Raw genomic sequence first — 25086 nt, 5'->3', positions numbered from 1 at the left:
ATCCAGCATATGTTTTTGTCACTGTTATTAATGGGAAACAGTGAAGCAAACTCTAGAGAAAGACTTTCAGGATCTGTTTCCCAGATTTTCATGGTCATAGCTGTGTTACTCAGATTCTCTGCATCTTAGTTTCTTTACTTGCAAAATGGTGCTAACAATAATACCTACCTCATACAATTTTTATAAGCTTTAAGTGAGATAATATTGCATGCAGAATATTTAGCATACCTCTTGGTATGACATGATCTTAAATAAATATTATTTATTATTATTATTTTATTTATTTATTTTTTTGCGGTACGCGGGCCTCTCACTGCTGTGGCCTCTCCCGTTGCGGAGCACAGGCTCCGGACACGCAGGCTCAGCGGCCATGGCTCACGGGCCCAGCCACTCTGCGGCATGTGGGATCTTCCCGGACCGGGGCATGAACCCGCGTTCCCTGCATCGGCAGGCGGACTCCCAACCACTGCGCCACCAGGGAAGCCCTTATTTATTATTACTGATGGTTTTATTAAGAGGTCAGAGCAGGAGGGCTAGTTATTTAATAAAAGATGTTATGGGAATTTCCTGGTGGTCCCGTGGTTAGGACTTGGCACACTGCCAGGGGCCCGGGTTCAATCCCTGATTGGGGAACTAAGATCCCGCAAGGCATGTGGTGTGGCCAATAATAATAATAATAATAATAAAGGATGTTAAAAAGCAGTTATTTTAAAATAATTTAAAGAAGAACGCTCGTGAAATTTAAAGGTAGAACCATTTTTGTTAATTCTTAAATAATTAAACTCTTTGATCCTAGTTAGTACTCGGTTTTTGCAATTTCCTTAAATTTTGAAAACTACTGGAAAGGAAAGCATGGAGAATACAGATGTGTGGAGCATTATTCCTATCTTTAAGAGAATTACAGTCATAGGGATGAAAATCTACAACATGGATTAATTTTTCTATCTTTCTTGGATAATCAGAAATGAGAAAGCACTTCAAAGATAAGTTAGAATAAGAAAGAAAAGTATGTGATCACCAGTAATTCAATGCTAATTTGAGATGTATGACCTATGTAAGTTCGTGGAATAGAATAAGAACAAACTGACTTTCTAGAAATAAATAATTTGCCAAATTTCTAATACCAAAGATCTTTTAGTTTGCAGCCATTTAAGTTACAAATCCCATTTTGGTCAGAAACACAAAGTGACCAAAAAAGATTATATAGCTTTGAGGCCCTGAAGGTACTTTCAGCAAATCGAAATTGAATTTGTTCCTTTAAAGCCATCCAGAGGTTTCGCCACCTTGCTACTTTAATCTTTTTTAGGGGAAAAAAAAAAAAAAATTCCTCAGAAAAGTAATGATCAATATGCATAAGATTGATCTCTTTTAGAAAAACAGTGCCTCATAGAAAGTTTATCAGCAAAGTCTATCCCACACGTCCTGAGGGAACTCAGCAGTTGTGGTAACCACAGTTATTGCCTGTCATGCACTTTCCTGGGGTGGTTCCTTTGGGAGAGATCTTAAGAAATGCTGATTATCTCCAGTTGTCAAGCTCCCAGGCCTATGCTGAACAATCATTAGGCTAACAGGCAACCGATGTTGATGCTGTCTGTCTAGACGTACCTTCACATCCCAAATATTTCAGTCAGGCTCTTGCTACTTACTACGTAGTGTACAGGCACCCTGCTCTGCCTGGTGTGTAACTTTCTGTTGTCCCGGCTCATTCTTACTACTGGAGAACTCATTCCCCTGACACAACGTTCAGCGTTGTGTTGTGTTTTCTCACGTCGCAGTTGTTTAAATTCTTTCACTTCTGCTCCCGTCCTAATTCAACAACTCTCCTTAACGGTAGTTCAGCACTTTCACTGCTTTTGCCATTAGGATACATCAAAAGGTCAATAATATCTTTAGACTCCTTCAAAGTTGGGCACGAAGTTGGGCACAAAGTTGGATCAAAGTTTGATCCAGCAAGGATCAAAACAGAAACAAAACATAACATGATGACGTTGTCTAAACAACACTGACAGCCTTCTATTGGTAGAGGTCAAAGCTGCTTTTGGCCTGAAGCTTTGTAACTATAAAAGCTCACAGAGTCAAAGTTCAAAGCACAGTGTAGGTTATGTTAAAACACTAATTAGGGATCTGAAGACTTGGCTTCCTTTTCCCCTCAGGGCTTGACCACTTGCTAGTTAGGTGCCTTTGGGTAAATCCTTTTACATCTTTGAATCTCAGTTTCCTCACTATTAAAATATTAAATTACCTTCTGATAAAGTTATTTTTAGGATTAAATGATTAAACGAAAATTTTAGAAATGCCTTCTAGACAATAACATGGAATTTTAAAATTCCATGTTTTATTAATGATTTTATTAATAATTATTTCATTTAGTCCTTCTAAAACATTCTATTTAATCCTTCTAAAACCTTCCCATCAGCTTCTAATTCTGTGCGATCCTAGTTCAATGTATTGGCCGTTTGACTTCCAGGCTAGTGTTATTTCCAAAAAAGCATAGCATTGTGGGAAGAAGTCAACTTTAGCTCTGTCAATAATTTAATGGGTATTATGAAAACTTTTTAAACCTTGTCTTTAAACGAAAATTTTCCATGAACCAAGAAGTCTCTTTTTTGAAGTTCTGACATTCTTTTCCTCTCTGCAGCTTTGTATTTAGGTAATGTTTACTTTTTGCATCTGAAAATGTTTACTTTTTGATTGCATTTTTGTCTTGAATATTTGATTATCCAGTCTGTTAGTTGTATTAACCTAGTTATTATCATTGCAATCTTCTTATAATATTTGTTGCCTTACATTTATTCTTAATTTCCAAAACACTTAGGACAGCAGTTCCCAAAGTATAGAACCCTGTGGGTTCCAAAGTCTCTTTCAGAGAATCTGCAAGGACAAAGCTGTTTTCCTAACAATGTTAAATGGCATTTGTGTTTTTCATCATATTGACATTTGCAGTGACAGTACAAAAGCAATGGTGAGCTGATACCTTATCAGGAATCAAGACAGTGGTACTAAAGACTACTGGTAGCCACTGTAATCTTCATTGCCAGGCACCCACATTGGGGAAAAAGCCAGTGTCACTTTAAAATATCCTTGATTAAAGCAGTAAGAATTATTAATTTTACTGAGGTTTACCCATGAGTATATGTCTTTTAATACTCTGTGTAAAAAGAAAAAAAAAAGGAAGTTTTACTGCATACCAGAGTAACTTGCCTATCTCCAAAAATTGTGTGAATTGAGAGCTAAAATAGGAGGTTCTTGCTTTTTTTCCATGAGATATCATTTTACTAGAAAGAATGAATGACAGAGGAACTGTGGTTATTCAGACTTGGGTATTTGGCAGACATTTTCTCAAAAATTAGTTAAGTGAGCCTTTTACTTTGAAGAAAACAACTGAAAGTATTTGTTCCCAATGACAAAACCTGAACTTCAAACAAAAATTAGAATTTTAGGAAAGTTACATATTCATTACTGTAAGCATGACAGCTTCCCCATAGTTATAGACTTATCTGGTGAGATCAGTGATGTTATTAATGAATGTGAATTTTCATTATTGTGTAATAAAATATGTTACCGTTTAGAATATCTGCATTATTCATATCTTCCAAATAACCAATTTATGATGTGATAAAAATCATGGGTAAAAGATCCATTCAAAATGTAAGATGGTGCATTGAATTTTAATATAACAGAGTACAAAATGCTCATTGGTATTGTTTCAGATTCCATATCACAAATTAAGAATCAAGAAATTGCAAATAATCAAGATTGTTACTTGATTGTTACAAATTGTTACTCAAGAGAAAAGAACACCCACAATTATCTGAAAAGATTATTAAAATAATTCTCCTTTCCAACTGATGATCTGTGTGAGCACTTGCTTTTTTCATGTGCCAAAACAATCTTGCAGTCAGCTGAATACAGAGACATTAGTGTCTTTTCTTAAGTCAGTAATTACAGATATGTGCAAATAACTAAATCAATGCCACTTTATTTTACTCCATTTTTTAAAACAGTAATTTCTCAAAAAAAACGTTAACACAATGGGTTTATTGTAGATATTTGATAAATATATATCTTTAAATTTCTCAGTCTTAATTTCTATATGTAAATTGCTAACCTACTGCATAAAATGACAATAGTACAGTAGGAGTAACAGAAGCCAACACTTATTGGGCACCTTCTGTCCAGTGTTCAAATGGTTAATATATTTAATATATAATATATAATCCTGACCACTTGATGTTAAAGTATTATTCCATTATAAGGATGAGGAAATGGAGATAACCAGAATTCAACAGCTTGCGAAGTCATGCAGCTAGTAAAAAGTTTAAAAATTAAGTGTTTTCACTACCTATGCTTACTGTGTACATTTTTGTAAAGTTGTGATTTTAACACCTAATATCCTAAACTATTTTTTTCAGAGATTACTGCAATGATCTTAAAATATCAGATAATAACACCGAATTTCTTTTAAATTTTAATGAGCTTATTGATAGAAAAACTCCGAACAACCCATCATGTAAGTATGCATTAATTTACAATAATTGCTTCACTGTGGTTATTATCCAAAGTAGTCAAATCGCGGTTCAATTTAGTTCGTTGGTATGCTGGTTTATTTATTTACTTTTTGAAGTTTTAATGGTAATAATTTGACCCTTAATTTTTTTATATATTACAGAAATTTTATTCTGTTATTAAGTAAAATCCAGTGTTCAAATCCAGGTATTCAATACTTGCAAAAGGTTAGATGTAAATACTATATGCTTACCTTGTTCCTCTCAAATTTGGGAAACTGAATTTGGAATGATCTTTTGAAGGTTCTTTATTGCATTGTTCTTTCCTCTATGCAGAGGAAAACACATTGTATTTTAGTTTATTTTATTTATTCTTTACATCTCTATTAGAGTATAATTGCTTTACAATGGTGTGTTAGTTTCTGCTTTATAACAAAGTGAATCACTTATACATATACATATGTTCCCATATCTCTTCCCTCTTGCGTCTCCCTCCCTCCCACCCTCCCTATCCCACCCCTCCAGGCTGTCACAAAGCACCGAGTTGATCTCCCTGTGCTATGCGGCTGCTTCCCACTAGCTATCTACGTTACATTTCGTAGTGTATATATGTCCATGCCTCTCTCGCGCTTTGTCACAGCTTACCCTTCCCCCTCCCCATATCCTCAAGTCCATTCTCTAGTAGGTCTGTGTCTTTATTCCTGTCTTACTCCTAGGTTCTTCATGACATTTTTTTTTTCTTAGATTCCATATATATGTGTTAGCATACGGTATTTGTCTTTCTCTTTCTGACTGACTTCACTCTGTATGACAGACTCTAGGTCTATCCACCTCATTACAAATAGCTCAATTTCGTTTCTTTTTATGGCTGAGTAATATTCCATTGTATATATGTGCCACATCTTCTTTATCCATCCATCCGATGATGGACACTTAGGTTGTTTCCATCTCCGGGCTATTTTAAATAGAGCTGCAATGAACATTTTGGTACATGACTCTTTTTGAATTACGGTCTTCTCAGGGTATATGCCCAGTAGTGGGATTGCTGGGTCATATGGTAGTTCTATTTGTAGTTTTTTAAGGAACCTCCATACTGTTCTCCATAGTGGCTGTACCAACTTACATTCCCACGAGCAGTGCAAGAGTGTTCCCTTTTCTCCACACCCTCTCCAGCATTTATTGTTTCTAGATTTTTTGATGATGGCCATTCTGACTGGTGTGAGATGATATCTCATTGTAGTTTTGATTTGCATTTCTCTCATGATTAATGATGTTGAGCATTCTTTCATGTGTTTGTTGGCAATTTGTATATCTTCTTTGGAGAAATGTCTATTTAGGTCTTCTGCCCATTTTTGGATTGGGTTGTCTGCTTTTTGTTATTGAGCTGCATGAGCTGCTTGTAAATTTTGGAGATTAATCCTTTGTCAGTTGCTTCATTTGCAAATATTTTCTCCCATTCTGAGGGTTGTCTTTTGGTCTTGTTTACGGTTTCCTTTGCTGTGCAAAAGCTTTGAAGTTTCATTAGGTCCCATTTGTTTATTTTTGTTTTTATTTCCATTTCTCTGGGAGGTGGGCCAAAAAGAATCTTGCTGTGATTTATGTCATAGAGTGTTCTGCCTATGTTTTCCTCTAAGAGTTTGATAGTTTCTGGCCTTACATTTAGGTCTTTAATCCATTTTGAGCTTATTTTTGTGTATGGTGTCAGGGAGTGATCTAATCTCATACTTTTACATGTAGCTGTCCAGTTTTCCCAGCACCACTTATTGAAGAGGCTGTCCTTTCTCCACTATACATTCCTGTCTCCTTTATCAAAGATAAGGTGACCATATGTGTGTGGGTTTATCTCTGGGCTTTCTATCCTGTTCCATTGATCTTTCTGTTTTTTTTTGCCAGTACCATACCGTCTTGATTACTGTAGCTTTGTAGTATAGTGTGAAGTCAGGGAGCCTGATTCCTCCAGCTCCAGTTTTCGTGCTCAAGATTGCTTTGGCTATTCGGGGTCTTTTGTGTTTCCATACAAATTGTGAAATTTTTTGTTCTAGTTCTGTGAAAAATGCCAGTGGTAGTTTGATAGGGATTGCATTGAATCTATAGATTGCTTTGGGTAGTAGAGTCATTTTCACAATGTTGATTCTTCCAATCCAAGAACATGGTATATCTCTCCATCTATTTGTATCATCTTTAATTTCTTTCATCAGTGTCTTATAATTTTCTGCATACAGGTCTTTTGTCTCCTTAGGTAGGTTTATTCCTAGATATTTTATTCTTTTTGTTGCAGTGGTAAATGGGAGTGTTTTCTTGATTTCACTTTCACGTTTTTCATCATTAGTGTAAAGGAATGCCAGAGATTTCTGTGCATTAATTTTGTATCCTGCTACTTTACCAAATTCATTGATTAGCTCTAGTAGTTTTCTGGTAGCATCTTTAGGATCCTCTATGTATAGTATCATGTCATCTGCAAACAGTGGCAGCTTTACTTCTTCTTTTCCAATTTGGATTCCTTTTATTTCCTTTTCTTCTCTGATTGCTGTGGCTAAAACTTCCAAAACGATGTTGAATAAGAGTGGTGAGAGTGGGCAACCTTGTCTTGTTCCTGATCTTAGTGGAAATGCTTTCAGTTTTTCACCATTGAGGATGATGTTGGCTGTGGGTTTGTCATATATGGCCTTATTATGTTGAGCTAAGTTCCCTCTATGCCTGCTTTCTGCAGGGTTTTTAACATAAATGAGTGTTGAATTTTGTTGAAAGCTTTTTCTGCATCTATTGAGATGATCATATGGTTTTTCTCCTTCAATTTGTTAATATGGTTTATCACATTGATTGATTTGCGTATATTGAAGAATCCTTGAATTCCTGAGATAAACCCCAGTTGATCATGGTGTATGATCCTTTTTAATGTGCTGTTGGATTCTGTTTGCTAGTACTTTGTTGAGGATTTTTGCATCTATGTTCATCAGTGACACTGGCCTGTAGTTTTCTTTCTTTGTGACGTCCTTGTCTGGTTTTGGTATCAAGGTGATGGTGGCCTCGTAGAATGAGTTTGGGAGTGTTCCTCCCTCTGCTATATTTTGGAAGAGTTTGAGAAGGATAGGTGATAGCTCTTCTCTAAATGTTTGATAGAATTCGCCTGTGAAGCCATCTGGTCCTGGGCTTTTGTTTGTTGGAAGATTTTTAATCACAGTTTCAATTTCAGTGCTTGTGATTGGTCTGTTCATATTTTCTATTTCTTCCTGATTCAGTCTTGGCAGGTTGTGCATTTCTAAGAATTTGTCCTTTTCTTCCACGTTGTCCATTTTATTGGCATAGAGTTGCTTTTAGTAATCTCTCATGATCTTTTGTATCTCTGCAGTGTCAGTTGTTACTGCTCCTTATTCATTTCTAATTCTATTGATTTGACTCTTCTCCCTCATTTTCCTGATTGAGTCTGGCTAATGGTTTATCAATTATTTTTATCTTCTCAAAGAACCAGCTTTTAGTTTTATTGATCTTTGCTATCATTTCCTTCATTTCTTTTTTATTTCTGATCTGATTTTTATGATTTCTTTCCTCTTGCTAACTTTGGAGTTTTTTTGTTCTTCTTTCTTTAATTGCTTTAGGTGCAAGGTTAGGTTGTTTATTCGAGATGTTTCCTGTTTCTTGAGGTAGGATTGTATTGCTATAAACTTCCCTCTTAGAACTGCTTTTGCTGCATCCCATAGGTTTTGGGTCGTTGTGTCTCCATTGTCATTTGTTTCTAGGTATTTTTTGATTTCCTCTTTGATTTCTTCAGTGATCACTTCGTTATTAAGTAGTGTATTGTTTAGCCTCCATGTGTTTGTATGTTTTACAGATCTTTTCCTGTGATTGATATCTAGTCTCATAGCGTTGTGGTCGGAAAAGATACTTGATACAATTTCAATTTTCTGTCTTTTTTTTTTTTTTTTTTTGCGGTACACGGGCCTTTCACTGTTGTGGCCTCTCCCGTTGCGGAGCACAGGCTCCGGACGCGCAGGCTCAGCTGCCATGTCTCATGGGCCCAGCCGCTCCGCGGCATGTGGGATCTTCCCGGACCGGGGCACAAACCCGTGTCCCCTGCATCAGCAGGCGGACTCTCAACCACTGCGCCACCAGGGAAGCCCTCAATTTTCTTAAATTTACCAAGGCTCGATTTGTGACCCAAGATATGATCTATCCTGGAGAATGTTCCATGAGCACTTGAGAAAAATGTGTATTCGCTGTTTTTGGATGGAATGTCCTATAAGTATCAATTAAGTCCATCTTGTTTAATGTATCATTTAAAGCTTGTGTTTCCTTATTTATTTTCATTTTGGATGATCTGTCCATTGGTGAAAGTGGGGTGTTAAAGTCCCCTACTATGAATGTGTTACTGTCGATTTCCCCTTTTATGGCTGTTAGTATTTGCCTTATGTATTGAGGTGCTCCTATGTTGGGTGCATAAATATTTATAATTGTTATATCTTCTTCTTGGATCGATCCCTTGATCATTATGTAGTGTCCTTCTTTGTCTCTTCTAATAGTCTTCATTTTAAAGTCTATTTTGTCTGATATAAGAATTGCTACTCCAGCTTTCTTTTGGTTTCCATTTGCATGGAATATCTTTTTCCATCCCCTTACTTTCAGTCTGTATGTGTCTCTAGGTCTGAAGTGGGTCTCTTGTAGACAGCATATATATGGCTCGTGTTTTTGTATCCATTCAGCCAATCTGTGTCTTTTGGTGGGAGCATTTAGTCCATTTACATTTAAGGTAATTATCGATATGTATGTTCCTTTTCTCATTTTCTTAACTGTTTTGGGTTCGTTATTGTAGGTCTTTTCCTTCTCTTGTGTTTCCTGCCTAGAGAAGTTCCTTTAGCATTTGTTGTAAAGCTCGTTTGGTGGTGCTGAACTCTCTCAGCTTTTGCTTGTCTGTAAAGGTTTTAATTTCTCCATCAAATCTGAATGAGATCCTTGCTGGGTAGGGTAATCTTGGTTGCAGGTTTTTCTCCTTCATCACTTTAAATATGTCCTGCCTGGTCCCTTCTGGCTTGCAGAGTTTCTGCTGGAAGATCAGCTGTTAACCTTATGGGGATTCCCTTGTGTGTTATTTGTTGTTTTTCCCTTGCTGCTTTTAATATGTTTTCTTTGTATTTAATTTTTGACAGTTTGATTAATATGTGTCTTGGCGTATTTCTCCTTGGATTTATCCTGTATGGGACTCTCTGTGCTTCCTGGACTTGATTAACTATTTCCTTTCCCATATTAGGGGAGTTTTCAACTATAATCTCTTCAAATATTTTCTCAGTTCCTTTTTCTCTTCTTCTTCTGGAACCCCTATAATTCGAATGTTGGTGTGTTTAACGTTGTCCCAGAGGTCTGTGAGACTGTCCTTAGTTCTTTTCATTCTTTTTTCTTTATTCTGCTCTGCAGGAGTTATTTCCACTATTTTATCTATCAGGTCACTTATCCGTTCTTCTGCCTCAGTTATTCTGCTATTGATCCCATCTAGAGTATTTTTCATTTCATTTATTGTGTTGTTCATCATTGTTTGTTTCATCTTTAGTTCTTCAAGGTTCTTGTTAAATGTTTCTTGCATTTTGTCTATTCTATTTCCAAGATTTTGGATCATCTTTACTATCATTATTCTGAATTCTTTTTCAGGTAGACTGCCTATTTCCTCTTCATTTGTTAGGTCTGGTGGGTTTTTATCTTGCTCCTTCATCTGCTGTGTGTTTTTCTGTCTTCTCATTTTGCTTATCTTACTGTGTTTGGGGTCTCCTTTATGCAGGCTGCAGGTTCATAGTTCCCGTTGTTTTTGGTGTCTGTCTCCAGTGGCTAAGGTTGGTTCAGTGGGTAGTGTAGGCTTCCTGGTGGAGGGGACTAGTGCCTGTGTTCTGGTGGATGAGGCTGGATCTTGTCTTTCTGGTGGGCAGGTCCACGTCTGGTGGTGTGTTTTGCGGTGTCTGTGGCCTTATTATGATTTTAGGCAGCCTCTCTGCTAATGGGTGGGGCTGTGTTCCTGTCTTGCTAGTTGTTTGGCATAGGGTGTCCAGCACTGTAGCTTGCTGGTCGTTGAGTGAAGCTGGGTGCTGGTGTTGAGATGGAGTTCTCTGGGAGATTTTTGCCGTTTGATATTATGTGGAGCTGGGAGGTCTCTTGTGGACCAGTGTCCTGAAGTTGGCTCTCCCACCTCAGAGGCACAGCGCTGACTCCTGGCTGCAGCACCAAGAGCCTTTCATCCACACGGCTCTTCAATTTGGGATGGTTCGTTGTCTATTCATGTATTCCACAGATGCAGGGTACATCAAGTTGATTGTGGAGATTTAATCTGCTGCTTCTGAGGCTGCTGGGAGAGATTTCCCTTTCTCTTCTTTGTTCGCACAGCTCCCGGGGTTCAGCTTTGAATTTGACCCCGCCTCTGCTTGTAGGTCGCTGGAGGGCTTCTGTTCTTTGCTCAGACAGGACGGGGTTAAAGAAGCAGCTGCTTCGGGGACTCTGGCTCACTCAGGCCCTGGGGAGGGAGGGGCACGGAGTGCGGGGCAGTCCTGCGGCGGCAGAGGCCCGCGTGAAGTTGCACCAGCCTGAGGCGCGCTGTGCGTTCTCCCGGGGAAGTTGTCCCTGGATCCCGGGACCCTGGCAGTGGCGGGCTGCACAGGCTCCGCGGAAGAGGGGTGTGGATAGTGACCTGTGCTCGCACACAGGCTTCTTGGTGGCGGCAGCAGCAGCCTTAGCGTCTCATGCACGCCTCTGGGGTGCGCGCTTTTAGCCGCGGCTCGCGCCCGTCTCTGGAGCTCCTTTAAGCAGTGCTCTTAATCCCCTCTCCTCGCGCACCAGGAAACAAAGAGGGAAGAAAAAGCTTCTTGCCTCTTCGGCAGGTCCAGACTTTTCCCCGGACTCCCTCCCGGCTAGCTGTGGCGCACTATCCCCCTTCAGGCTGTGTTCACGCCGCCAGTCCTCTCCCTGCGCTCCGAAAGAAGCCCGAGCCTCAGCTCCCAGCCCCGCCCGCCCCGGCGGGTGAGCAGACAAGCCTCTCGGGCTGGTGAGTGCCGGTCGGCACCGATCCTCTGTGCGGGAATCTCCCCGCTTTGCCCTCCGCACCCGTTGCTGTGCTCTCCTCCGCGGCTGCGAAGCTCCCCCCTCCGCCCCCCGCAGTCTCCGCCCGCGAAGGGGCTTCCTAGCGTGTGGAAACTTTTCCTCCTTCACAGCTCCCTCCCACTGGTGCAGGTGCCGTCCCTATTCTTTTGTCTCTGTTTTTTCTTTTTTTTCTTTTGCCCTACCCAGGTACGTGGGGAGGTTTCTTGCCTTTTGGGAGGTCTGAGGTCTTCTGCCAGCGTTCAGTAGGTGTTCTGTAGGAGTTGTTCCACGTGTACATGTATTTCTGGTGTATCTGTGGGGAGGAAGGTGATCTCCTCGACTTACTCTTACGCCATCTTCCCCTCGTCCTGGGGTTTTATCTTGATCACAGTTAACGTTAATCTTAAAAAATATGCATCTATAATTTACCATTTTATGAAGTAAATCAAGTTAGAATGGCTCAGTTTTAGTAGTTAGTTTTTAACAATTTTATTTGTCTTTCAGAGAAATTTGCATCATTTATACTCTGAAACCTCATAGAGATTTGTGGATTCTGGGCTCTTAAAACATTTAAAAATCTTAACTGTTTTTTCTTCCTAAAATTACCCTATTTATTAAAAAGTACAATCAGGAGAAAAGGCAGTATACTTAGGAAATAAGAGAGGAAAACCAACTGCCTGGCAAAAATTACCTTAGTAAATATAACTTGAAGATAAAAGTACACATAAATGACTTGTTTGTTCTCTTTCTCCTTCTTCCATCTTCTCCCTTCTGCTCTCGCTCGTCCTTCTTCTCTCTTTTTCTTTTCTTCTTCAAAGTTATTTCTCCTGCTATCAGGAAGGGTTAAATAAAGCATTTCCTCAGTTATAAAAAAAGAAAATCCCTTCTTAAAGCTGTCTCTCAAACTTATATTTATCTCATAAGAAATTACTACTGAGCACCTCTAAGACGAGTTAGCCGGTTGCTCGAAAGAGCCACTCTGGAAACCTGTCATGGGTGGGTGAAGTCTGCATTGATCATGCCTGAACACGTGTGATTTCAAAACTTTCTGCTCAGTGTGAGCTCGTTCTGAGCAGAACCTTTACAATGTTATTATTTATTTCCAAGAGAGAGCTGAAATAATATTATTGAATACTCCTTTAATTGGATGTCTTGTCTCAGAGAAGTACAAGTGTTTAAAGAAAATACTTTTAGTAAAATAGCGCTAATATCCATAGTGTTATTTATGTTCTTCAGTCTCTTCCTTCATTTCAATTAACTTTTTTCTGCCTCCCCTATAATTCTGTGGGAAATGTTTGAGATGATTATATAAAAAATTGAGAACTTACTAGATGTTTTATTATTAGAGTTAATAGCTATGAAATAATTTCTATTTTCCTGTGACAGTGTTACAGATTTTTCTCAATCATACTTTACCTCATGTTATCAATAATCTGTAAAACCAACTCTAAAAGTAGATAGCAGTGATTGAAATGTAACTGTCCTAAATGTTTTTTTTTTAAAGAGGTACAAGTTTAACTTTGCTTTATAAAAGTACTTAATCCATCAGTAAAATTACAATTCTCATCTATTGTTTAAGTTAATTTATTAAACTGCCTAAATGTGAATGCTGTAGAGTGGTTGTCTTCTTCATATTCTTCTTTTTTTTTGAATTAAAGTAAAAATGAAAAGTGTAAATGTATAAAACAGTAAAGCTTAACACTAATAATCTATTTATTGCGTGTAACCAGCTGCAGGAGACAGATTTCAAGATTGATCTTAGGCTTAGAGCATAATGAAAATATGAACCAAACTATGAAATTACTTGCAGCATTGATTTCTATTACAGATTAAAACAATGGTCTCTTTTGTTTTACCTAAAAGGATTTAAGAATTAAAAGGATTTAAGAATTAAAATATATCACTCACTTTCCAAAAGGATTATTTTTTTATAGTGATTGTTTCTAAAACAATGTAATAAAAGTTCCTAGAATGAATTGAAATGAAGTCTAAAATATGGATTAAATTGATCCTTTAATCTTGAGTGAAAGATACATTGAGGTAAAATAATTAAAAGGAACTAAAATATTTTCTAGCCTATGCCACCCCCAACTCTTGTGGTAATACAATATTAACTAAGACCATATATTCCATATCTGAATAAAATGAAATAAGAAGTGTGAAGTTTCAGTCGGTACTTGTAGGTTATTTCAGAGCTTTATGGGCTTAGAGCAGAGAAGCCAAGAGAAAGGGAAGAAGGCAACATTTTTTGTTTAAGAGAGTGTATTCATTGACCCTTGGTCCTCGTCATCTCTTCCCTCCATTACCTTCAAACCTGGGCTAATACTCTCTTCAGTTACTCCACAAGTGACAGCCTGAAGCCTGTGCTCTTTCATCAATACCAGCAGATTCCAAAAGCCGGTCTTGGAGCAGTGCTGGTCTGTGATAAGTTATTCTGTTCCTTGGCCCCAAAACAGAAAACAAAAAAACAAACAAAGAAAACCCTATATGTATTATGTAGTTTTATATTTAGGCATAAAATCGTCTGTGAAATTGTGAGACTTTGGAATCCTTATCTTTTTGATGGCATTTATAAAATAATTTGCCGCATTTAGAATTGGTTTTTCCACTTCTAATTTTGTCCATATCCTGAAAAATGGAAGAGGAACAATATAAAAAATGTAGAAAATTAATAAGGTTACATTTTTAAATTCATAGAAATATTATCCACTCTAAATTGCTTCTGGAAATAGAAAATGTTTGTTTCATTACTATCCTAATTAAACTATGTGGGTGTAATTGAGGCTTTCCTTCTCTGTTAGGCAATACGGACTTGATTAATAGAGTCTTGCTGGATGCCGGCTTTACAAATGAACTTGTCCAGAATTACTGGAGTAAGCAGAAAAACATGTAAGTGTTTGTCTTATTAATAAAAGATATATATTCTGTATTTCAGTTTAGCTTCTCTCTGGGAAATTTTTGGAAAATAAATCTCAAATTTAAAGTTTATTATTTATCTTTAATAACCGTTTCCCAAGAAAACCATTTTGCAGTTGTTGACAACTTGAATTTTCAGTTGTGGGTGTGTGTCAGGACTAACATCTACCATTACTCAGCTTTACGCATGTATATGCTACAGTGTGAATGATCAAATTAAATAGGTGTGCTTGCGTGTGTCTCAGTGTTGGTGGTAAACTAGGGCTTCTAGTGAATGTTCAGTTAGCTTTCTAATAGCCCTGCCCTACAGCCAGTCAAGACAGGGAGAAATCTGACGATGGTTCTCGTTTCCAGTCTCTTCTCCGCCCCATTTCCAATCAACCACCAAGTGCTAAATATTGTTTCTAAAAATGTTTTCCTCTCTGCTTCATACTCAGGGTTCTAATTGTTTTCCATATCTAAGAAATCACAGCAGTGATGTCTCCGCCTTTAGGGCTTCCAATTCCTCTGCCCACGGGCCCCAGGCTGTTCTCCATGTAACTCATACTTTCCAGAGTCTCACTTTTAAAACGGAGCCCTAACTTCAGGGTGAAGGTGAAGCAGCCTCTCCAGCGTGGATTTCATGATCACTCATGAGCTGACCATTCTTCAGAAGCTTATACTTGCAACTTTACCTCCTGTTGTTTCTCACCTCATGCCTTATGCTTTTATTACACCAAATACTACCACTCTTCACTAGCTTTCCCTTACATGTGCTCTTTTCTTTACATGTGATGTCTTCCTGTCATCTGTGTTAACTCCCATTCCATCTTCAGCAGGCAGCTATCTCATTATTTCTTATGAAATGTCTTCCTTAAGCATCCTCCCTTTAACTATTTCTTAGATATTTTAAGAAATATCTAAAAACTATGTTTTATTAAAACATAGTTTACATCTATTGATACATTTACTTCGGCTTCCTTTATCTCAGGAACTCATTCTGTTTCTCTTTGTACCACCAACACCTAAACTAACACCTTACGAAGAATAAGTTGAATGAAATTTCCTTCTTTTGTCTTCTGTTCCAGCAAGGGAGTGAAAGCACGGTTTGTTGTGACTGATGGTGGGATTACCAGAGTTTATCCCAAAGAGTAAGTTCAAATAGCATCTGTAAAAATTACTAGATTACAAAGGACTACTCCAAGGATCTGTACCTTACTGTATAAGGAAGCCATTCTTCAGAGAAACTGATCATTATTAGTAGTTAAATTGGAATTTACCTGAAGTACTTAATCATTAAAATACTCCATTTCTTTCAAAAATGCTATTATAATTCTTCAGTGATGTTTTTGCTTGTCATATATATTACAACATTGAAGAGGTTATCAAAGAGACTTCTCTCTTCATAGACATAAGCTAACCTGGTTAAATGAACATAATGGTTATTACAAATATGTCAATTGGCAATGTTTGCATAGCACTTCATTATTCTCACTGTTCTATGGATTTTATCTGTGTTTATCTTCAGAAGAGTCCATAAAGTGGGCTGTGTAGGCTTATTTATATTAATTGACTTATTAACTGACTTGTCTATAATTACCTGGCAGAGTAAAACTAGACGTCAGCTTTTTCTGCTCCTTAGTTTAATTCTAAGCAGATCTGTTGCTTAGTAGTGAATGTCATTTACACCATCAATTACCACTATCTTCCTTAGACATACCTGAGATACAGACATATCTGTAAAGTTCAGTGGTGTCCACAAAGGGAAAAGTAAGTTATCGAGTAGATTAAAGAATTAAAATGATGACCCATTTCCTCCTTAGGGCTGGAGAAAATTGGCAAGAAAACCCAGAAACATATGAGGACAGCTTTTATAAAAGAAGTCTTGATAACGATAACTATGTTTTCACTGCTCCGTACTTTAACAGTAAGTATTGCTTTAGAATTCAGCCATCTCAGTTCCTTTTTTAAAAATAAATTATTGCTACTACCTGCTTCCCCCCACACAAACAATATATTTTATGTTATTTGCTCAGAATAGTCATCATTAAGCATATACCATGTGCACGACATTGGAAGGACAGAAGCATCCATTTAGTTGAGGAAGTAAAATGCATCTACAAGAAATCAGCCACCCAGTAATGTAAAGACAGGATATCTGCAGGCATGCATAATACATTGAAACACATATAGCTCATCCCTCATTTCACAAACTGCAAATATATGTAAGGATGTTTAATGAATTTTAAAAATGTAATTAATCAGTTTGCTCTTTAATCGGTATTAGTTGCATAACATTTATAAAAATTAATAATAGCCTATATTTTAAAATACTTTATTGGGTTCTCTCCCTAAAACTTTCTAATTTAATCCTTCATCCTTTCTGGGGGTTGGTTCTACCATCACCATTTTCGCAAATGGGGAAACTGAAGTTCAGAGAATTTCAGTTTTTCCAGGAATATGTATCTTTTACAGTTTTACAGCAGTTTTGTGAATCTGAGATCAATCTTTCTGCTTTACTTCAGCAGCCTCCCCAATATTGTAGTAAGTGTCAAAGCAGGGATTTGGTGTGCATCCTTTATTGTGAGAGGGATGCAGCCAAGCTGAGTAATTCTCATTCCAAAGTCAATTCATGCAAACCAATTCCTGGACACTCTAATTAGCCTGCTATAAAATGGAAGAAGAGGGAAGAGGAGACCACTTCTTGATAACATATTTATGCTAGAACATTTAAGTAAAACAGTATCCACCTGTACCTATTAAAAGAAATGTAATATTATTTGCTTTATCTAGACAGGTCTATTTTTCCTTTTTTTTTTAGAAAGCGGACCTGGTGCTTATGAATCGGGCATTATGGTAAGCAAAGCTGTAGAAATATACATCCAGGGAAAACTTCTTAAACCTGCAGGTAAGCACATATATTGTACGCATACACACAACCAAAACTAAATGTGACCTACTGTTTATATTATCAACTGGCACTGCTTATCAGGAGGGCTATCAGAAAGCTTCAACGAAAACAAAGTCAAATTTGAAAAATAAAATGAAACACAATTAGTTACGTATGAGACTGGGGATAAAATAAGAGTTGAGTTTTCAAAGAAGTGTGTATGTTTATACACTCTTGACATAAATTTAGGGAGTCAGTTTCGTGTTGTATATCAAAATTCTAATTGCTGGATTGATCCAGCAATTCCACTCAGAAGTCTATCCTATAAAGTATTTCAGATATACAACAGTAGATATGGGCAAGGATGTGAATATTTGTAATAATTTAAACATGAAAAGTTAAGTTTCCATCATTGGGGGAAAAGATAAATTGTGGCATATCTATACTATGTATCTGTTAAAAAGAATTAGGTAGGGATCTATTAAAAAAACCTTACAATAAAATATGTAGAATAATGAGTCTTTTGGTGAAAGAAATCAAGCAAATGAAAAAGTTCATAAAACTAAGCACCAGTGGGAATTAGAAGTGGGCTGGAATGAACAGATGCAGTAAAAGTTAAAAAAAAAAAAAAGTATAATTCAGTATTGTTTGAATTTTAGAAAAAATAGGCCAGATTGAGAAGGTAGATAAACCCCTGTCTGCTCTTGAGGGCAATTTCACCCCCCAGTGGTTGAACTGCATACATTCACTCCATCATCCACTCAGCAACTCATTCACTCCTTCCTTCATTCTCTCAATTGCTCATTGACTCATTCAACCTTATTCTCTCAATCACTCATTCACGTGCCACCTATTCACCTACCTACTCATCCACTCATTTATCCACACTTCAGCAAGCATTTCTTTTTCTTTTTTTAACATCTTTATCGGAGTATAATGCTTTACAATGATGTGTTACTTTCTGCTGTATAACAAAGTGAATCAGCTATACATGTACATATATCCCCATATCTCCTCCCTTTTGCGTCTCCCTCCCACCCTCCTTTTCCCACCCCTCTAGGTGGTCACAAAGCACCAAGCTGATCTCCCTGTGCTATGCGGCGGCTTCCCACTAGCTATTTTACATTTGGTAGTATATATACGTCCATGCCACTCTCTCACTTCGTCCCAGCTTACCCTTTCCCCTCCCCATATCCTCAAGTCCAATCTCTACATCTGCCTCTTTATTCCTGTCCTGCCCCTAGGTTCTTCAGAACCTTTTTTTTTTTTTTAGATTCCATATATATGTGTTAGCATATGGTATTTGTTTTTCTCTTTCTGACTTACTTCACTCTGTAATACAGACAGTCTCTAGGTCCATCCACCTCACTCCAAATAACTCAATTTCGTTCCTTTTTATGGCTGAGTAATATTCCATTGTATATATGTGCCGCATCTTTATCCATTCATCTGTCTATGGACACTTAGGTTGTTTCCATGTCCTGGCTGTTGTAAATAGAGCTGCAGTGAACATTGTGGTACATGACTCATTTTGAATTATCATTTTCTCAGGGTATATGCCCAGTAGTGGGATTGCTGGGTCGTGTGGTAATTCTATTTTTAGTTTTTTAAGGAACCTCCATACTGTTCTCCATAGTGGCTGTATCAATTTACATTCCCACCAACAGTGCAAGAGGGTTCCCTTTTCTCCACACCCTCTCCAGCATTTATTGTTTCTAGATTTTTTGATGATGGCCATTCTGACTAGTGTGAGATGATACCTCATGTAGTTTTGATTTGCATTTCTCTAATGATTAGTGATGTTGAGCACCGTTTCATGTGTTTGTTGGCAATCTGTGTATCTTCTTTGGAGAAATGTCTATTTAGGTCTTCTGCCCATTTTGGGATTGGTTGTTTGTTTTTTTGATATTGAGCTGCATGTGCTGCTTGTATATTTTGGAGATTAACCCTTTGTCAGTTGCTTCGTTTGCAAATATTTTCTCCCATTCTGAGGGTTGTCTTTTCATCTTGTTTATGGTTTCCTTTGCTGTGCAAAAGCTTTTAAGTTTCATTAGGTCCCATTTGTTTATTTTTGTTTTTATTTCCCCTTCTCTAGGAGGTGGGCCAAAAAGGATCTTGCTGTGATTTATGTCATGGAGCGTTCTGCCTATGTTTTCCTCTAAGAGTTTGATAGTGTCTGGCCTTACATTTAGCTCTTTAATCCATTTTGAGTTTATTTTTTGTGTATGGTGTTTGTTAGGGAGTGTTCTAATTTCATTCTTTTACATGTAGCTGTCCAGTTTTCCCAGCACCACTTATTGAAGAGGCTGTCTTTTCTCCATTGCATATTCTCAGCAAACATTTCTTAAGCACCTACTGCATGCACTGGTCAGGTTAGGGAAGCCTCTTAAAACCCACCACCTTGAATGACCTCATATTTATAAAGCTATTCCTGACACTCCTTTTTTTAAGCCTCCTTTATTAGTTAATATACCAGGTTATAGTAAATAAATGTGTGTATAAACGAAGTTTATATAACAGTTTAAGAGCTATTAGCATTACTTTTTAATGAAAACCCCAAGAAATATATGTCTGTAATAAACATTATAAAATAGCATTAAATTGAATATAAATTATTTAAATTATCATACCCTAGAAATTATATTGCAAGCTAATTAAATTTGCCACCTTTTAAATGAATTTGAATCAGCTTTTCAATGTATATCTGCAATTAAACAGATTTTTTTTTTTTTTTAATCTTAAGAAACTTACATTTGCCTGCTCAGGAATTTTTAAATGTGAGAGGAAAGATAAATGAGAATTATAGCTACATTTTTTAAATGCATGTGTCAATTTTTCTTTACATGATTGTTTCAGTTGTTGGAATTAAAATTGATGTAAACTCCTGGATAGAGAATTTCACCAAAACATCAATCAGGGATCCGGTAAGATAACTTTTTAAAAAATTCGTATGCTACATTTACTGATCTTAGAAAGCAAAGTCTTATACAGTGACAAAATAAATTTTCGATGCAACTACATGGAAGCAGAATTATGAATTACCATTTTTCAAAGAATTTTTTGTTTAGTCAACTAATAAATAATAGGAAAATATTTCAGTATTATAATTTAAAATGCTAGTTTAAATATTTATTGGCTGATCTTTTCTAATTTGTAAAGATAAAGCTATTGACTAGACTATCGTTTAATCTTTTATACTAATTATTATAAAAGTTCTAATTACAATATGGTAATAATTAAAATGATATAATTAAAATCCAACTAGAAAGATAATATGAGGTGATAACTGTATTTCTGTCTTTCAGTGTGCTGGTCCAGTTTGTGACTGTAAAAGAAACAGTGATGTAAGAGAACTCTTTAAAATGGAATTTTTAAGTACAATTTTTTGTGTTACTCTTCCTAAGACTCTAATGATAAAGAAAGATGCAGGAAGGTTTAGTCAAATGCTAAAAAAATATTGTATGGAATTGTGAACTAATTCATAGATAAGAATTATGGTTTTAATTCCTAACCTTAAACATTAGAAGCATTTTAAGATATTCATTAAAAAGCCATATCAATATAGACTGTATTCGCTTCAGTCTCAATTGTGTTAGATTCTTTTCTACATATAAATACAAATTCGTTTCTGACCAGAGTTTCTAAACTGAAGCATATTTATTGATTATCAGTGCAATCTTCCCTCATCTTTTGCACTTTATCTGAACTTTTCACACTGTGTTTATAGTGGTGAGAAAGGTTTTTTAACTAAACCTCGGTATTACATAGTTTTACTTGCCTGGATTGGATTTTACATTGTCTTCTATTACTTCCATTTCTGTTTGAGAAATTGAAAAAGCAAATGTCAACTTGCTTTGTTCCAAGCCGAAGATGCTGTAAGAATGGTACTAGATAAATTATTCATATAATGAATAAGAATGACAAATTCCACTATTTTCTTTCAGTCCTCTTATGTATGTCTATATATTTCCAAAGGAAGCAGGGGTTTCATGTCGTTTTATTCACTCCTAGTCTTGTGAAATCATAAGCCAGTAATTTTAATTATTTTTGTAACATCCATTTTACATAGACTATGTATCAGCTGTTTTTAGAGCAAAGGTTTCAGCAAGCTCCTTTCATATTAGAAAAATAGAGTGCATTACGTCCCCAAATCTGAAAACAATGTTTTTGTGATTTTATACAATAAAAATTATTAAATTGATTCATGCACTTAAACATAATTTAAACTGGATGGGAATACTTTAGGATATATGATTATTTTTCCTCTGTCACAGGCATTTTTTTGGTCTTGTTTCCTGCTTTGACATCTCAAATTATCCAATCAAATATTTTTAGTATAAAATAGTTATAAATAACCTCATGCTGCTGCTTTTTATTTTTAAGCCTGTGATGAATATTGCCCCAAATGGATTTTTCTTAATGTCTTTCTTGTCAAAATCTTAAGTATGTGTTTAAAATAATAATTGTACATTATTAAATGTTTTCGTTTATCCAGTTTCCTGGTTCATTTAGATGACAGTGGGGTGGTGAAAAGATTATTTCTAATTTGTTCTTATGTTTTCGTTCAGACTGAGTTGACTTTTTTTTTTTTTTTTTTTTTCCTTGGTGTATGTTGGGTCTTCGTTGCTGCACGCGGGCTTTCTTTAGTTGCAGCAAGCAGGGGCTACTCTTCATTGTGGTGCAGTGGCTTCTCTTGTTGTGGAACACAGGCTCTACGTGCGCAGGCTTCAGTAGTTGCGGCGTGTGGGCTCAGTAGTTGGGGCTTAGTTGCTCCGCGGCATGTCGGATCTTCCTGGACCAGGGCTCAAACCCGTTTTCCCCTGCATTGGCGGGCGGTTCTTAACCACTGCACCACCAGGGAAGTCCCTGAGTTGACTATTTTAACTGGACGGATCGTGGTGGAATTTCAAGCCTTGATGGTTTGACAGCAATCTATATGCATGCCCTTAATTTATTTCATCAGAATCTCCTGAGCATATATGTTCAAGAGAAGATATAGTTATCTAAGTTTTTCTCCTGTTTTGTTATAATCATCTATATAATGGAGTAATGATTATGTAACCTAACCTTCCTAAAAAAGTGTATTAACTGTTATTTTTGTTTCGCTAGGTAATGGATTGTGTGATTCTAGATGACGGTGGGTTTCTTTTGATGGCAAATCATGATGATTACACTAACCAGGTATGTACCTAAAGTGGCAAGGAGTAGGGTTTCCAAAGTGTGTTTCCCTGATCAACATTACAAAACCCCTTCACACCACTATAAAAATTGATAATTGAAGTTCTTAATGTAAATATAAACCATCAAGAAATGCATCCTAAAACTAGTTTTCCTTATATTTGTTAGCTGAGTTTACTTTCTGGTACGGTTACCATTAAAATATAGAGCTAAGGATTTTAACATCATGAACTTTTTATTTTTGATCTCTCAGAAATTTAGAAAATTTTCACATATTAATCAGTTGATAATGTCAGTCCTAATACATAGCTGGTTTGAAACAGATGAAAATTCTAACCTGAAATTTGGAAATTGGTAACAGTTAGGCTCTTTGGTTTACACAGGATTTTAAACAAAGTAGAATTAATTGCCAACTAATTTCATTTCTGAATCTGTATATCTGGCTTCTCTTTAAAAACAAACAAAAAAGATCTCTCAATACTGGACAGTCTTCCTAAATTACAATATTCATGGGTTGGAATTGGTGAGCTAGAGGTTGTCCCTATAGATGGGACTCACTCCAGTTCAGCACAGTCCCTACAAGTTTCTTTTTCTAGTTTCACCATTTCTCTTATTGGATTGTGACTTAAGGCTTAGTAAACTGTCCATTCCTTCCAAATAGCACAGGGGGCCATTCAGAAATGAGAATACCTAATCTCACTGGAGTTTTTTCAGAGTATCATATACTGGTTTATTACTTGCTTTTGTTTTCAAGCTCCTCAATAGTTTTAGTTCTGTTTCTTTGCATCATTTCTTTTGTTTGTACTGGTTCAGGTGTTAATACTTGGCTTACATTTGACACTTTATTATTTTTTTCTGTACCAGATTGGAAGATTTTTTGGAGAGATTGATCCAAGTTTGATGAGACACCTGGTTAATATATCAGTTTATGCTTATAATAAATCTTATGATTATCAGTCTGTGTGTGAGCCTGGAGCTGCACCAAAACAAGGAGCAGGGCATCGCTCAGCATACGTGGTCAGTAATATGCAACTCACCCTTCCATTCTCTCAGAGGGACTCTCAGTGTAGACTAATGTAATACTTTTTTATTCTATTTTATAGCCATCAATAGCAGACATATTACACATTGGCTGGTGGGCCACTGCTGCTGCCTGGTAAGTCAAAATTGTAGTTTTATTGGTATTGAGAGAAAAGTGTTGTGAAATAGTAAAGAATGTGACGGAAAGATGGACATGTAGATAATTATTACGGGAACTAGTTTTTTCATTTCCTACAGCACATATTGGCAGTATTCATAAGTATTTTTTCTTACTGATCACTGTAAAACCGTTACAGTTATTCAGCTTTTTATATGAAAACAATATTATGCTCAGGTACACTTCAGCCTTTTCAGGGGCTTCTTTTACCTATGGATCTGTTGGAACTCTTTTCATTTGTATTTTTTGTTTATATTATACTCAATGCTTACATTTTAGGCATATTGATCTATAAAAAGTTACTATTTATTGCCTTCATTGTGCAAGTTAAATGTCTTCATCCATCAAATTCATGACATGATGACTTATCTTTCTACCTCTTCATTTTTCTTACAAAGGCTGGCATCATTTTAGAAGCATCATGTTCCTGAAATGGATCTAATTCTTTTCACTGGTTCTACCCTTCCTCCCTCCTTCCCCTCTTACCTATATCCTGCCATCTGTGAAAAGAAGACATTTAAACTGCTTATTGAGGCACTGTGGAAAGTCTGGAAGATCAAATTTGTCATTGTTTGGGTCTGATCAGTCAAGTAACTAATCCTCCTGTTGTGTCTGGGTCCATTCTCTCCCTCCCTCCCTCCCTCCCTCTCTCTCTCTCTCTCTCTCTTTTGTATCATTACCCTACTGTATTGTATAAGTTTTATTCCATGTATATTAATCTATAACGTTCACTTGATGTTGTGGCTTTCCCAGCGAAAATTAAATGATTATGCCATTTTATTAAAATAGCAAAGATGTTAAAAATCCAATTTATTCTAAAAAAAAATTGTGAAAAAGGGTGCTTTCTGTTCTGACAATGACATTTGTATATGAATTTACATAGGTTTTCTGAAGCTCATAGTCATCGTGAAATACTTGATTGTCTTTATGCTATTTTCTGGCCAGAACCTTCCCCCTCCTCAACCTCCCCCCCAACTTTTGTTTTAACTAAACTCAGTTCCAGATGAGTTTTTACTAATATTTGGCTCAATTGTCATTTATTGTAAAACTGATATATAGGGCGTGCCATACGCCCTATATGTAATATGTATATTGTATTTCATGAATGCCACGTGATGTATTTACAAATATGTTCTATATTGTAAAGTAAATAGTTCGTAAACCCATGGTACAAAGTCATTTTTGTTTAGGGGTTTTTTTCCCTACCACAGAGCTTTAATAACTAAAATAAGGAGAAAATCTTGAGTGTGAAAACTGCGCACCAGAATGATGACATTCTCCCTCTTAGAGTTACCACTTCTCCTGGCTCTGATTTTGTATTAGGTGTCTTGACACATATGTGTCCCTCACTGGGTCCTGAACACATCTGA

The 25086-nt window shown here is 36.6% G+C and overlaps 1 protein-coding gene across 9 annotated transcripts in view; it reads left to right on the top strand.

Annotated features, from left to right (window-relative positions):
* CACNA2D1 (calcium voltage-gated channel auxiliary subunit alpha2delta 1) overlaps positions 1 to 25086 on the top strand; it is a gene marked incomplete at both ends in the record, with an annotated part of 512237 nt that overhangs the window by 467801 nt on the left and 19350 nt on the right. For all 9 annotated transcript variants that reach the window (XM_082846527.1, XM_082846526.1, XM_082846525.1 and 6 more), the window contains 10 exons: positions 4413 to 4510; positions 14357 to 14444; positions 15539 to 15601; positions 16274 to 16377; positions 17272 to 17358; positions 20197 to 20264; positions 20646 to 20684; positions 22450 to 22521; positions 23383 to 23535; positions 23622 to 23674. In XM_082846527.1, the coding sequence (XP_082702653.1) occupies positions 4413 to 4510; positions 14357 to 14444; positions 15539 to 15601; positions 16274 to 16377; positions 17272 to 17358; positions 20197 to 20264; positions 20646 to 20684; positions 22450 to 22521; positions 23383 to 23535; positions 23622 to 23674 (825 nt within the window). The remainder of the gene's footprint in view (positions 1 to 4412; positions 4511 to 14356; positions 14445 to 15538; positions 15602 to 16273; positions 16378 to 17271; positions 17359 to 20196; positions 20265 to 20645; positions 20685 to 22449; positions 22522 to 23382; positions 23536 to 23621; positions 23675 to 25086) is intronic.

This window comes from Leucopleurus acutus (genome assembly GCF_964270905.1).
Source record: "Leucopleurus acutus genome assembly, chromosome: 9".
NCBI classification, from domain to species: domain Eukaryota; kingdom Metazoa; phylum Chordata; class Mammalia; order Artiodactyla; family Delphinidae; genus Leucopleurus; species Leucopleurus acutus.
The sequence above is the reverse complement of the archived record's forward strand: the minus strand, read 5'-3'. Positions and strand labels throughout refer to the sequence as shown.